We start from the raw sequence: 15,515 nt of genomic DNA, 5'->3' as shown, positions 1-15,515 counted from the left end.
TTGAGTTGGAGCAATGCCTTGGCTTACCTTTGACTGTTAAACTAGATCAATAATAGGTGGCTCCAAGCCACCGTCGGAAAATATTGTTCGTTTCAATATGTTACGTACCGCTGACAGTCTCAAAGTTTCAAAATGCATATATTACAGAGAAGTTTTCACACCTTTATAAGAAATGTTTCGTTCTCCTTTACAACTGATGTGGAATCTCATACAGATTTTATGTGTAACATTGGAAGGGTGTATGATGCGAATTAGGGTGCCCATCAATTGATTAACCTCGAGCACAAGGAGACCAAGCCATTTAGCCTATTTAATCCACTTGAGTTATGTTCTAGTTGACCTAAACAAGCAATGGGGTATGTGGGGGTGGTTGTCCATAGAATACATGCTTATTAATTAGAGAAGAAATGACATTACGGTCATCGTTGTAGAGTGTGAACAAAGTTAATTGGAGAAGCCTTCATTTGGCCTCTACTAAGCATGCTTTGATCGTATCAAGACACGTACATACGTACATATGCCACTTTTTTGTCCATTTAATGGAAAGTTTCGATCGATGACTACTCAACCATTGAAACATATAAAATTAAACGTGTTTGACTTGACAATTCTATGGATGAACTTTTGAAAAGAATGTAAGTGAGCAAAAAAACATATGAATCAGTGTTAGTCTAAGAACAACCTTCACAATTCCAAGTAGTTCAAGATTAGTGCGTGGCATGTCTAGGGTTGTAGTAGATGCAAGAAAATGTTTAGGTCGTTGGATGCCAAATTTAATCTAAATTCTGATATAAATCATGGGTTTGAAGAGTTAAGATATAATATCAAAGTGAAATCTTTTCAAATATAATTGACACACCACATTCGATTAAGAGAGAGTTAAAGAGATTTAATAGTTACTATCTATGGTATGGGCACTTGCTTTGGGTTTGGGCTTGAGCATTGATCATGTTGGTTTGGCCCAATGATTTAAATGGGTTGGAAGGAAATTGATGGGCGATTGAATGGGTTTAGTTCCTCCCACTGAGTTGCCAGTCCACTTACTAGGGCTTGGAAGTTCTGCAAATTATCCCTTGTGATTATTGACCTCTTGAAATTTCTGCTTCTTTTTTTAAATTCGTTGCATTATCCTCTTCGGTGAGAGCGAAAAATTCGAAGCTGGGTGGGACTTCAGTCCACGGATTTGCTATAGAATTAATTAAGTAATGAAGATTTCCTGTTCGACTACCTTCGCAAGTTTAGCTGAATCTTCAATCCATTGTCTTTCTAATCAATGGAAACCGTTGTCTCCTTTGAAATCCACGGAGAAACCAATTCCTAAGATTCTACTCTTTGGTTACCGCAATTTGTCCCTCCGACAGCCACCCCGGCGTTCGAATTCCCGGTTCCAAAATGGGTTTCGCCCACTTTGCTTCTTCAATGCTAAAGATGAATCCGGCGGCGATTTTCAGCAAAAGGTGCGCTCTTCTTACTCAAATTCACCATTAATTTTGGACACACTTGCTGTTGAATTTAGAGAAATGTACTAAATAGCAGAGAATTGAAGTACGTTTACTGTGTTGCTGAAAAGAAAAGAAAGCATTTGACTGTGTTGAGGATGGTTGGGAGACGAGTCACACATCGGCTAATTAAGGGGAAGGTCACGAGTTTATAAATAAGGAATTCTATCTCCATTGGTACGAAACATTTGGGAAAACTGCCATGAAGCTCAAAGTGGACAATACGTACCATTATGGAGATTCGTGGTTCCTAACATGTTTTCAGAGCTATGTCATTAACTTAGTCATGTCTATAGAACCCTCAAGTGTCAAACAAAGAAGTTGTGAGCCTCAAATGTGTAGTTAAAAGTGACCCAAAGTGTCGAATAGATGGTGTACTTTGTTTGAGGGCTCCAGAGAAGGAGTCAAGTCTCTATTAAGGGGAGGTTGTTCGAGGGCTCCATAGGCCTCTGGGGAGGCTCTACAGTGTACTTTGTTCGAGGAGAGGATTGTTGGTAGAGGAGTCCCACGTTGACTAATTAAGGGGAAGATCATGAGTTTATAAGTAAGGAATACTATCTCCATTTGTACAAGGCCTTTTGGGGAAACCAAAAGCAAAGTCACAAGATAAGCGGAAAATATGACATTTTGTTTCAAAATTCTCTGTTGATTTCTTGGAAAAAAAGAAAACGGTATCAGTTGAGTTAAAGGAATTTGAAACATTGTTTCAGGGAAATGGGGCGGGATGGCCTATCTTGAGGCGATGGGAGGTGCCATGGGGATGGCAAACAGTTTCATTAACTTCATTAGCTTGTGGATTGAGGTGACTTTTTTGCGACTATTTTTACTTTGTCCAAGTGTAATTGCTTTCATAATAAGCAAGAGGAAAAAAGTTAATGTTTTCCCAGACAGTTTCATTGTGACAGGATTGGTTGAATCTGCTGCCATACCTTATCTTGGTATTCGCATTGAAGAGCTAAGCTTAGACGAGAAGGCTGAAATACTTTTCCTCGACCAAGGGTATGCCTTGATTTAGATCAAATGTGGTTCTTTCAGATTCAGACATGTTCATAAATTTTGTGATCCTCTTTTTCACAAGAATCCGGAATGACACTTAATTATTTACTGGTTGTTTTGGTAGCATTACGACTGTGGCTGTTCTTGGGATCTTATACAGTATTGCCAACACTTTCCAACCACTTCCTGAAGACTTGTATCGCTATGGTATTCTTAATTACAAGCTATTGCTGATTATTTAATAATGTTGATATGGATTACCCATGATGAGCTATGGTGTCTGAACTCAGAAGAGGCTTTGTTGTGTTTTATACTGCTGAGTGGAAAAATTACATTTCATGTTATTAGTAGTGATTTGGGAAGATCTTTGGTTTATTGATCATGCTCTAACATTTCTGCTGATGGGTATCATTCAGATGTGAGGGACCCTCTGAATCTGCAGAAGGGCTGGCTCTTATGGGCAGGAGTGGGTCTGGCTGGTGCCCTGGCTTCTATTGCAGCGACAGGAGCTGTCTTGTCTTCATTTAACGGTGGGAGTCCTGAAAGAGAGGTTAGAAACGTTAAAGATCATTTTCATATTTTCCGTTGTCCATTTTAAGCTGGAACTGGAAAGTATATAGCTCTATAGCCCTGTTGTAACCGCCCAAGCCCATCGCTAGCAGATATTGCCCGCTTTGACCTGTTATGTATTGCCGTCAGCCTCACGGTTTTAAAACGAGTCTGCTAGGGAGAGGTTTCCACACTTTTATAAAGAATGCTTCGTTCCTCTCTCCAACCGATGTGGGATCTCCCAATCCATCCCCCTTCGGGACCCAATGTCCTCGTTGACACTCGTTCCCCTCTCCAATCAATGTGCCAACGAGGAGGCTGAGTCCTGAAGCAGGGTGGACACTAGGCGGTGTGCCAGCGAGGACGCTGGGCTCCGAAGTGGGTAGATTGAGGGGATCCCACATCAATTGAGAGGAGAAAGAAGCATTCTTTATAAGGATGTGGAAACCTCTCCCTAGCAGACGCATTTTAAAACCTTGAGGGGAAGCCCTGAACGGAAAGCTACAAAGATGACAATATTTGCTAGCAGTGGACTAGGGCGGTCACACCTTTGTTGTTTTTGCCTACTTGACAGCGAGCATTAAAAGTTAGTTAGTTCAAGGCGAGTTTTGACCGATCAAGTTTTCCTTTCGATCAAGGAGAGAAGCGTTCTTGTGTGCTCACATGGGATTGTTTACTATGTTTATGAGTCTGAATGAACTTGGCTTCACTATTTTGAAATTACTATTGTCGGTTCTGTCAAATCTTGCAGAGAACAGACTCTCAAATTTTCTTTTCATTTTGGTTTCAGACAGACGCTCTAGTACGCTTGCTTCCACTAATAGGATCTTCCAGCATCAGGTAGTTCACGGAAGGTTGCTTCAATCTTGCATATACTCTGGCTTTCAATGTGTCTAATGTTTTCCAAGGCTCATCGTTTTGGTGTCCAATTTACTAAGACAACGGTTAATATAGAAATAAGCAAGTAAAGCCAGCATATATGTTTTCATTTCAGCACTGCTTGTCTAGTGGGAATCGCAGGTGTTCTTGCTCCAGTTCTTGAAGAGACTGTGTTCCGGGGATTTTTTATGGTGTCTCTTACCAAGTGGTATGGTCTTTACTTCCTTAATTAAGTTGAGTTTTTCTTATGATATTGGCCATTAAACGATTTTACTGAGAACATGAATTCAACTGTTGGGAAAACACTTGCTGTTTACAGAGTAAATAGAGAATCTATACATTTCTAGGCCCATTTAGCCATAGAAAAGTGAAATAATAGTGCTGCCTCTGAGATATGCTTTGAGATACTGGAAAAAAACTGTCTGGCAGCACAGAATTGAGTGATTGTTAATGATACGAAAGGGAGAAACGATCATAATATTGTCTTATAAAGCTGCATGCACGAGGGAAAGGATGAGATGCTCTTAGGCGAGGGTTGGAAAGTCCATCGCTGCTATATTGATTTATAGACTTATCTCGTGAGATTCCACCTTGGTTGGGGAGGAGAACAAAACATTTAAGGGTGTGAAAATCTCTCCCTAGCGGACGCATTTTAGAAACCTTGAGGGGAGACCCGAAAGAGAAAATCCAAAGAGGACAATATCTACTAGTGGTGGGCATGGACTGTTACAAATGGTATTAGAACCAAACATCGGGCGATGTGCCAGTAAGGAGGTTGAGCCCCAAAGAGGAGTAGACACGAGACGTGCTACCAACGACACTAGGCTCCGAGGGGGGTGAATTGGGGGTCCCACACAGAGAAGGGAATGAGTGTCAACGAGGATGCTAGTCTCCAAAGGGGGTGGATTGTGAGATCCCACATCGGTTGGAGGGGAGCGAAACATTCTTTATAAGGGTGTGGAAACCTCTCTCTCGCATATGCGTTTTAAAAACCTTAAGAGGAAACTCAAAAGGGATCCAAATAGGACAATATCTGCTAGTGGTGAGTTTGAGCTGTTACATATCTGACCTAGGTTCTACGAGGAACATGACTGACCAAAATTTGTTGCAAGTGATGAAGGGAGGACGTGTTGGCGAGTTCGTTAAATCAAGTTGTTTCGGTCGAATATCATCTAATTTATGAGATTATGTGAACATCATTGTCCAAGTCCTTTGATTGTGTTACCATTTACATATGATGTACTAATATGTTTATCCCGATCACTTCTCCTCCTTCCTGCAGGGTTCCTACGCCTATTGCCATTCTAATCAGCGCAGCTGTATTTGCCCTTGCACATCTCACTCCTGGCGAGTTTCCTCAGCTCTTTGTACTTGGTAATCTCAATCACCTGCAAATTCTCTTGAAACTCTCCTTTTACCATTTCTATAGTCCTTCTAGAGCAACACGTTAGGCTATAAACCCGACAATAATAACAAAGCCGAAGTTATTTCGAGTTTTTCATACGTTTCCTCGTGTCGAAAACTCACGTAGGAACTGCTCTCGGACTTTCGTATGCTCAAACTCGCAACCTCTTGACCCCCATCACCATACATGCTTTGTGGAACTCAGGCGTCATTTTGCTCCTCACCTTCCTTGCGGTGAGTGAAGTCTTATACTCCAAATTCAGACCACAAAGGGTACTGAGCTAACCTTTCTTTTCTTATGCATATAGCTCCAAGGCTACGATATCAAGGAATTGCTGCAGACAACATAGTCGAACCTGTGGTTTCTTCTGCTAAAAACTCAGAATCTGTGCCACAGAATAGGCTGTTAAAAGCTACATTTTTAGCAGTAAACTAGTTGATTAAATGAGCTTATTATAGCTGTTTATCACTGCTTTTTCCACTATGTTTTTAGCCAGATTCTTAGAAACATCAGAGCTGGTGGTGTAATTAGGATAATATAAGAACAGACCATAATGTAATTTCCTTAAGTGTGATTAAGCGTATTAATTATGTATTAAAAAGAGGCATGGAAGGCTGTGCGTTGTAATTAAAATAAAGTGTGTTGCACGCTTGACAATGGCAAGTTAGCTCAAAGGTCAAGAACAAGGACAAAAAGGGTTCCAACTGAGGGCTACATTTTTGGGAGTTTCACTGAATTTCATTTCACCTTCTCCCCAAAATAATATATTTTAATCTTTTTCCACAAAACCCTAAAAGCCTCAACTCTGAAAGAGAGGTCTTTTTTTTCTTTTATATTTTTTGGGTTAGAATTATGAATCTCTACCATGGTACAATATTATCCACTTTGAGCATAAGCTCTCATGACTTTGAAGCCTCCTCCTTTGAACGTTCTCGAACAACCTCCCCTTAATTGAGGCTCGATTTCATCTCTAGAGCCCTCGAACAAAGGGTTTTTTTGTTAAGAATCACGAATCTTCATATATTAAGTCTCCCCTTAATCGAGGCTCAACTCCTCTGTAATCACGAATATCTCAATAGTATGATATTATCAACTTTGAGCATAAGCTCTTAGAATAACCTCCCCTTAATTGAGGCTCGACTTCTTCTCTAGAGCCCATAAGCTCTCAGAATAGCCTCTCCTTAATTGATGCTCGACTCTTTCTCTAGAATCCATAAGCTTTCAGAATAGCCTCCCCTTAATTGATGCTCAGACTCCTTCTCTAGAGCCCTCAAACAAAGCACTCTTTGTTTTGGGTAAGATAAGAGCATAACTCTAGTACCATGTTAGAAATCACGAATCTCCACAATAATATAACATTGTCCACTTTGAGCAATAACTCTCGTGACTTTACTCTTGATTTCTTCAAAAGGCCTCGTACTATTAGAGATAATGTTCCTTACTTGTAAACTCATGGATCTTTCTTTTAATTAGCCAGCTTGGTACTCCTGATAATCCTCGAGTAAGATTGTCATAAATGGGTCAACTCAAAAGGTTGACCCATTTAAGAAAATACCCATTTTACCCCTTTGGTATTTACACAAATTTCAAACTTTTGGCTTTTTGTAAAATCTTAAAATATTGGGTTAAATTCTGACAAAGGCAGTGGAATAGAAACTGTGGGAATGGAATAGAAGCTGAATTTTGGAACTCCGAGGAACTCATAACTCATAGCTCATACAAAAAATCAATAAACTTCATAATTAATCAACTTCATTAACATATATTTAAAGCATAGAGTATCGAAAATCGTGTTTAGCTCCATGTTTCCATGTCTTGATTTCAAATACTAACCCTTTTTTAATTAGGTGTTCTTCGAAAAACTCCAATCTTCATTGCCTAATTTAATACTAACACACCTAAAACTCCACAAAATTAATCCCAAAAACTCACTTAATCCAAAACGAATCCAAGAAATTTCCCCTCTCTCTCAAATCTCCAGATTCCCCCATTTCCATAATCACAAAATTCACCAAATTACACGTAAATTTCCAAGAAAGTTGCACTAAAAATTTCATAAATTAGGTAATTATGCTAAAGTTTAAGTTTTTATCATATGGGTTCTTAAAAAGTTGCTTCCTTTTTTAAGTTTATGAACATATAAATGAGTGATTGATAAGGTTAAGACCTTCTAGGGTTTTCTTGGTATGTGTTCTTTAATTTGTTGCTATTGAAAAAAGGGCTTCTTTAATACCCACCAGAAATAGCGGCTGATCCCTCGGGGGCAAACCCCTTGAAAGGAAGCATATATTGCCTTCAATTCAACTCAACTTTCACACACTCTCTCTGCTAAAGCTTTAATTTTTCTCTTTTTGTTGTTCTTCATTTCTTTGTTGCTTTCACTCTCGAACTCTTTTTAGGGTTTCTTAGTAACAAAGCAAGGTGATCACTTTAGGGTTTTGTTATATATTAATGGAGGAGAGACATGATCATGGTGAAAATATAGAGGAACTAATGCTGCCAGGGTTTCGTTTTCATCCAACCGATGAAGAACTTGTTGGGTTTTACCTTAAAAGAAAGATTCAACAAAGGCCTCTTCTTATTGAACTCATCAAACAAATTGATATCTACAAATATGATCCATGGGATCTTCCAAGTAAGAAACTTTCTTCATTTTTGTTCATTTTTGTTGTTGAAAGTGATGATATTCCTTGTTTTGAATCTAATTTTTGGTGTGTTTTTTATGTGTTTTGTGTTTGTGTTTTAGAGCTGGCTGGTAGTGGAGAAAAGGAGTGGTATTTCTACTGTCCTAGAGATAGAAAATATAGGAACAGTGCGAGGCCTAACCGTGTCACTGGAGCTGGGTTTTGGAAGGCCACTGGCACTGATCGCCCAATCTACTCATCTGATGGCAATAAGTGCATTGGGTTGAAGAAATCGCTTGTTTTTTACAAGGGGAGAGCTGCTAAAGGTGTTAAAACTGATTGGATGATGCATGAGTTTCGTCTCCCTTCTATCACTGATCCAGCTCCAACTAAGCGATTTGTTCATAAGACCCTTCTTGCAAATGTAATACATCTAAACGCTTCTTTTTTCGTTCAGTTCAAATCTCGAGTAGGGTATTGTTCTTTTTGGATTTTTCCTTTTGAGCTTCCTCTCAAGTTTTTAAAACGCGTTTGTTAGGGAGAGGTTTCTACATCATTATAAGAAATGTTTCGTTCTCCTCTCCAACCAATATGGAATCTCACAATTCGTGTGTTAGTGAGGACGCTAGGTCCTCACGAGTGGTGGGTTGTGAGATTCAATATCAGTTGGAGAAGGGAACTAATCATTCCTTATAAAGTGTGGAAACCTCTCCCTGTCTTAAAACCTTGAGGGGACGCTTAGAAGGAAAAGTCTAAAGAAAACAATATCTACTAACGTTGGACTTGAACCGTTACCATTACATTTACATAGCTATTCTAAAGGATTACAAAATGGGGGATGCAGGATTCATGGGCAATATGCAGAATATTCAAAAAGACCAACTCCACAGCTCAAAGAGCTCTCACTCTCTCTTCAAACCCACCATTATCTGACGATATCCCAAAAGCTAATGACACATTTTTCCCCACAAAAACCCCATTTCCCTCATATGAAACCCACCAACCTTCCATTTCCAACGCTTACCCTTTTGACTTTGTAGCCTCATGTAAGCCATTCAACACTCAAACAACCAGCAGACTCTCCCATCTTCCCATTTTAACTGAAGCACCCAACACCACAGAAGAACCAGCTGAAACATGCAGAGTGGACCTTTCTTCTATTTTGCTAAACATGTCATCATCAGTGCTTGGAGATTTTAGCATCAAGCCTACTGACCCTATAGAAATGCATGCACAACAGCAGTTTATAAGCAACAATCCACAAACTATGACACATGAGATGCATGCAGGTGGTGAGCAATTTGGGGCCATAAGATCCACTGCTGGATATCCTTTGAGTATAAGTGATTTGGTGAAGTCAAATTTGATTTGGGACTCTTCTTCTTCATGCCCTAGTGAAGTTTCAACAAGTTTATCTACATCTAATTGCTACACTTGATGGATTAGAGCTGAGTAGAAAGTTTAAAGTGCTTTTTCTTAGGTGCTTAATTATGTAGTTTAGCTAGAGATATGGGAAGTTTTTGTAACTTATTATTAGTGTTCTTATAAGAAGTTACATGGGCTGTGTGTGGAAGTAAGCTATCTACACCAAGTTGATGAGTATCACCCGAGTTGTTTTCTATCTAATCACATGCACACACGAATTACGAATAAGATCAGTAGAATGGAATCTTCACTTCATAACTCAATATTCGAGAAAAAAGCTAAGGGTTAGACTTCTAAGGACTAACATGTGCAAATTTGAGAACTTAAAGGTTAGAAATGAAAGAGAAGAAGATAATTGCAAGGACCATAGAATATATAGATTTAAGGTTAAAAAACTCTCTGTCTTATCCATCACATGTGTAGGTAACTTCAAAACGTAAACGATTATTTTAGTGATCTCTTTGAATTCAAATAAAAACCTTGACTTTTTGTAATAGGGAGAATTATAAAGAATGTTTTTGTAATAGTTCAAGTCCACCGCTAGCCGATATCGTTCTCTTTGGGTATTAGGAAGAGGTTTTCACACAATTATAAAGAATGTTTCGTTCCCCTCTCCAACGGATGTGGGATCTCACAATCCACCTCCTTTGAGGGCCCAACGTCCTCGCTAGTACATCGCTTGATGTCTGGCTCTAATACTATTTGTAATAGCCCAAGCCCACCGCTAGCCTATATTGTCCTCTTTGAGTTTTCCCTTCAAGGGCTTCCGCTTAAAGTTTTAAAACGCATCTACTAGGGAGAGATTTCCACACCCTTATAAGGAATGCTTCGTTCCCCTCTCCAACCGATGTGGGATCTCACAATCCACTCTCTTTGGGAGCCAACTCCTCACTGGCACACCGCTTGGTGTCTGACTCTAATACTATTTGTAACAGCCTAAACCCACCACTAACAGATATTGTCCTCTTTGAGTTTTTCCTTCAAGGGCTTCCTCTATAGGTCTTAAAACACGTTTATTAGGGAGAGGTTTCCACACCCTTATAAGAAATGCTTCATTCTTCTCTTCAATAGACGTGAGATCTCACACTTTTCTACTCATTATTTTCTCTGGGATCAATCTTATTCTATTTGGCACAGAAAGGTCTCTGATCAAATATTCAACATTTTTCTTGTTTATAATGCTTTAATGTCAAAAACTAAGATGGTGGGAATCATTCTAAAATATTATTTTAAGATAGCAACTCTATTTGTTCAAGGCATACTTATTATACTAACATATATGAGTTTGAATAAATGGATATCTTGACTCACCTAACATCTTAGACCAAATAAGATAATCTCACTCATGAACTTATATAACCCTTCTCCAAACATCAGCCATATACACACAGAGAGATGGAAGCTGGGAAGCAAAGTGATGTGGTGTTGTTTGGAACGTGGTATAGCTCATACTGCACCAGGATTATTCTAGCACTCAAAATGAAAGGCATAAACTTTGAGTATGTGGAAGAAGATTTAGCAAACAAGAGTGAATTTCTTATCAACTTCAATCCAGTTCATCAGAAAGTCCCTGTGCTCGTCCATAAAGGAAACCCAATTGCAGAGTCCTTTGTCATTCTTGAATACATAGAAGATCATTGGAACCACCGTCCCAAAATTCTTCCTGAAGACCCTTATGAAAGATCCAAAGTTCGTTTCTGGGCTCAATTCTATGACCAAAAGGTTTGCACCAAATACTCCTAATTTCAATCTCTCTTTTTTTCCTTTTTTTCCGGTATATTCTAACCATCCAAGCCCACCGCTAGTAAATATTGTCCGCTTTGGCCCGTTACATATCGCCGTCGTCCTCACGGTTTTAAAACACGTCTGCTAGGGAAAAGTTTTCACACCCTTATAAAAAATACTTCGTTACCCGGATCTCTCATTTTTTTAGTCTTCCATAAATGCTCTGTTTATGATGTTCAGATCATTTTGGGCACCTTGCCAATCTTCAAGTCCGAAGGAGAAGAAAGAGAGGCAGCTTGTGAGGAGCTATCAAAACTGATAAGGGTATTTGAAGAAGGAATGAAGAAAGATTTTCCAGGAAAATTCCCCTTTTATGACGGAAAAAACTTGGGACTTCTTGATATAGTTGTAGGGCCTAATGCCTGCAACTATTTGGCACTGCGTGAGGTTCTTGGAGATGTAATTGGCTAAAAAAGAAACCCTGATTTTCTCTCATGGGTGGATGCTTTGAAGGACCATCCTATGATTAAGGAAACTCTTCCTCCTCACCATAAAATGGTTCAGAAGCTGAAAGAGAAGATCCCTCAAAAGCCTAAAGATCACTGAACCACCACCATGAACGAGCTGAAGGAATAATAATACAGTTCATGACTTCACGACCAATAAGGGATGATAAATGCATGAACAAAGATACGTGTGACACTGTGTTTGTGTTCATAAATAAAGGATTCGTTTTCTTTTTCAGTGAAATATATGGAGGAAGAGAGTTTGCAGTTGCTTTTTTTTGGGAATATTTTGTTTCTCATTCTAGAAAGGGTTAAATCGTGAGATCCCACAAAATATTCTTTATAAGGATGTGGAAAATTTCCCCCTAACATAAGCGTTTTAAAATCGTAAAGCTGATGGCGATACATAATAGGCTAAAACGGACCATAACCGCTAGTGTGGTGTTATACATCTCTTGTAACTTTACTTAAATGTGAAAAAAAATTGAGATATAGTGTCAAAAGGGAAAAAGCAGAAGGGAGGGTTCCAAGTGAACCTGTCTGTTTATAAACGTAAGATGATCAAGCTTTTGGCTGCACCATAATAATTGGTCGACTGTCAATTTTCCCATTCTCAGCACTCTTGAAATCAATTTCAGGTCAACCTGCGCAATGAGAAGCATTAATGAATAACTCAGTCCAGCTTCCTCTTGCTTTCCCAGCTTCTCTGAAGAACATCTCTTGTTTCTGCTCAGAAGATCTTTCACCTTTCTCTCTGACTGTATCACCAGAAAACATGGTTTTTTTAGGTATAAGCTGACATAAAGCCATTTCTATGCTATTGAGGAATAATATTGGTAAGTATATGCATACCTTATGAAAGTGATCTTGTACGTTGACCAACAAAAGCTGTGGGTTTTCTGAATTTTCGAGTTCAATCTGATGCTTTCTGTTGCATTTCAGGATGTTCTTGACATGATCTTTATCAGAAACAAGAAATTCATAGAAAACCCACATTGATTTCTCTATGATTTCTGCTAAAAAGTTACTGGAAAAGTCATAATCATCTTCCCGCTCTCTTCCTTCAGCTTCTGCAGAATCATCATCTGAGTAACAATTACATCGATTTATCATCATCTGAACCACCAAAGCACTCAAAATTTGCAAAATGTGATGCATATTCTACCTATGATGGGTGGGACTTGCAAAAGACTACGAAATACACAGCGGTTCTGGACATAGTCGTTAACTCTGTTGCCCTGAAGCCTTTCTCCCTCCATGAATCTTTTCAGCATAACTTGAAAAAGTTGGAACTCACTAGCAACTTGATTATACTGACGAATACCTTGAGAGTCATATCGTTGCAGCTCAAGGGATTTCCTAAGCTGCCATTGCAGAATTTCCCAGGAAAGACAAACTTGTCCTACATACACCGTTTCTATGTCCCTTGATAAATCTCCTAAGAAAACAAGTATTGGGTCAGCTCCCAGCCTCCGTGCTTTTCCCAACCATAGCTGTGAGCTCTGTGAGTTCTGTACCGGAACTGATTGCAGCGGATATTTCAGATGCTGCAAACCTACAGAATTGAATCAATTGCTACGTTAAAAGCACCAATAGACTAAATAGACTAAACATAGTTGATGATATGTTTATAAATAAGGAATACATCTAAACATAGTTGATGATATGTTTATAAATAAGGAATACATCTAAACATAGTTGATGATATGTTTATAAATAAGGAATACATCTCCATTGGTACGAGGCTTTTTGGGGAAGCTCAAGGCAAAACCATGAGAGTTTATGCTCAAAGTGGACAATATCATACCATTGTGGAGATCCGTGATTCCTAACAAACTATACTGAGTAGAACGACCTTACAAAAAGGTAAGTGTTTTGACTTCTTCATTATACGTAGATGAGTACCCACCAATGACATGCATAATCTGATTGTTTAAGATATCAAGTTTCCACATTTTCTCTGCATAAATCCTGTAGACCTTTTGTATCTCTCCCATTACTTCTTCATACTTGAACTTTTCATTAATTGCTTCTGCTGTCTCCGCTTCCTCTTCAAAAATTGTTGGAAGCCCTCCAGTTCTTGCATTTCTCAGCTCCATTTCTAGCTGCTGTACTATATCCTGGTGATCTGGTAGATAGTTTAGTTCATACCTGTGATCATAATTTAACATGGAGGGCTTCTCCTGCAAACTTGCTTCAGTTGATTCCTCTGAAGCATTGACAGATTCTTTCTCTTTCTCTTTCTCAAAATTGTTGAAAGAGTCAAGTTGCTTGATTTCTTTGCAAGATGAATCATCAACTTGATCATGATTGGTCTTTGGGGAGCCACTGGTTGATTCCTCTGCAGATTCTGAATCAGACGGATCGGGATAATCTTCCCAAAGAACTTGAACTTCTGGTTCAGGCAATACATCAAACACATTGGAAGCATTATTTTCTGAGTAAACATCAAGAATTATGTTAGTACTTTTCAAGCCATCAGAATTTAATCCCTTAGAAACTATATCCAAAGCGGTGGATTGAACATAAGAAAGAGTACAATCAACATTATCCATGCCAACTTCTTTACTCCCGCGAGTAAACTCAGAATCTCCCATTTTCAAAGACGAAATAGTTTCCATAGAAACAGAGCAAAAAACAGAGCTCCTAGTTTTCCCATTGTCTTCGCCATCCATTTCCATTTCACCACTCTCCTTCTCCCAAAATTCAGAATGTTCTGAATCGACTCCACCATTTTCCATAAGCTCACTTCTTTGAACATCGTTACGAAATCTTTAGAGAAACAAAAACAGAGAGAAGAACGAATTAAGAACATCAGAAAGATAAAATGCATATCATCTGATATCTAAATGAAAGCAAACCTGAAAACGTATCGAAGAACGAATCGGAAGGCAGACAAGAAGTAGGTGTGAAGAAAAATCCTGAAGCGGAGGAGGACCGGCAACATATTGCAGTAAGGAATAGTCTTGAATAATACGAAATGAAGAAGGGGATTAAAGGGAGTAAGTTTGGTTGAAGCCATGAAAATGGAATTAAGGTGATCAATGGAGGTTTGTGTTGATTAAAAGCGAAGGTAAAGCGACAGAGAAACGGAGATGGAGACGGCGGCTCTAATCTTCTCAACAGAATTGCAGGGAAGACGATGGACGTTTTACTTGTAGATGGCGAAATTGTAAATTAATTGAAAACTTCAAATTTAATTTCTTATATTATATAAAAAGAATTTTGTATGAGGACTTTTTCGTAAATACATCAAATCAAGAGAAACTCATGATACTCTAAAAATAATGTTTTATGTGATACTAATATCTTATGGTTGTGAGGTTGTCTTACACCGTGTCTTATGTTTCTCTGTCTCAAACGGAAGCTGCTACTCTAGAAAGAATGCTTTTATGTGATACTAATACCTTGTGGTTGTCAGATTGTCTTGCACCGTGTCTTTTGTTTCCCTGTCTCGAACGGGAGCTACTACTCTAGAAAGAATGTTTTTATGTGATACTAATGTCGTGTGGTTGTCAGGTTGTTTTGTACTGTATCTTCTGTTCTCTGTCTCGAACGGGAGTTGCTACTCTAGAAAGAATATTTTTATGTCACGATACTAATGTTGTGTGGTTGTAAGGTTGCCTTGCACCATGTCTTCTCTTTCTCTGTCCCGAACGGGAGCTGCTACTCTAAAAAGAATATTTTATGTGATACTAATGATTAAAAAAAAAAAACAACCTTTGTAATTCGAGAACGTTTCCGTTTATGCTCCTATTTATTTTCTAGATACTCCAAGAATCTGTCTCGAGTCATAAATAGAGTGAAATCACATTTTTATTCTTTTCCGATCAACCACTTCACTCTAACCTCGAAAATTCAACTACAATTATTCTTGAAATTACAACAAATATCATTTATTTATTTA

At 38.7% G+C, this 15,515-nt stretch overlaps 3 protein-coding genes and 1 pseudogene across 5 annotated transcripts; 3 read left to right on the top strand and 1 right to left on the bottom strand.

Annotated features, from left to right (window-relative positions):
- Window positions 1-1,136: 1,136 nt before the first annotated feature.
- LOC111449336 lies at window positions 1,137-5,965 on the top strand. Its single transcript, XM_023089184.1, has 10 exons — window positions 1,137-1,457; window positions 2,210-2,301; window positions 2,391-2,498; window positions 2,620-2,702; window positions 2,912-3,045; window positions 3,835-3,884; window positions 4,039-4,131; window positions 5,206-5,297; window positions 5,455-5,561; window positions 5,636-5,965. Exons 1-10 carry the CDS (start codon window positions 1,206-1,208, stop codon window positions 5,675-5,677), a joined length of 1,053 nt encoding a protein of 350 aa, XP_022944952.1. The 5' UTR covers window positions 1,137-1,205; the 3' UTR covers window positions 5,678-5,965.
- Window positions 5,966-7,598: 1,633 nt separating this feature from the next.
- On the top strand, window positions 7,599-9,554 carry LOC111449747 (protein FEZ-like). Its single transcript, XM_023089779.1, has 3 exons — window positions 7,599-7,963; window positions 8,075-8,376; window positions 8,797-9,554. The coding sequence occupies exons 1-3, from the start codon at window positions 7,780-7,782 to the stop codon at window positions 9,388-9,390; spliced, it is 1,080 nt and encodes a 359-aa protein (XP_022945547.1). The 5' UTR covers window positions 7,599-7,779; the 3' UTR covers window positions 9,391-9,554.
- On the bottom strand, window positions 9,083-14,751 carry LOC111449746. Of its 3 annotated transcripts, XM_023089777.1 has the most exons (6): window positions 14,470-14,751; window positions 13,518-14,380; window positions 12,774-13,163; window positions 12,461-12,693; window positions 12,145-12,366; window positions 9,083-9,169 (listed from the first exon to the last, which is right to left on the bottom strand). In XM_023089777.1, exons 1-6 carry the CDS (start codon window positions 14,628-14,630, stop codon window positions 9,161-9,163), a joined length of 1,878 nt encoding a protein of 625 aa, XP_022945545.1. In that variant the 5' UTR covers window positions 14,631-14,751; the 3' UTR covers window positions 9,083-9,160. The 3 variants fall into 3 exon arrangements, with proteins under 3 accessions (XP_022945545.1, XP_022945543.1, XP_022945544.1); XM_023089775.1 differs by lacking the exon at window positions 9,083-9,169 and having other exon boundaries at window positions 11,933-12,366; XM_023089776.1 differs by lacking the exon at window positions 9,083-9,169 and having other exon boundaries at window positions 11,933-12,366; window positions 12,461-12,678.
- On the top strand, window positions 10,628-11,720 carry LOC111449749 (annotated as a pseudogene).
- Window positions 14,752-15,515: the final 764 nt, after the last annotated feature.

The sequence above is a fragment of the Cucurbita moschata genome, unplaced genomic scaffold (genome assembly GCF_002738365.1).
Source record: "Cucurbita moschata cultivar Rifu unplaced genomic scaffold, Cmos_1.0 Cmo_Scf00011, whole genome shotgun sequence".
Lineage (NCBI taxonomy): Eukaryota > Viridiplantae > Streptophyta > Magnoliopsida > Cucurbitales > Cucurbitaceae > Cucurbita > Cucurbita moschata.
Note: the sequence above shows the minus strand (reverse complement) of the source record. Positions and strands in the feature narration are given on the sequence as shown.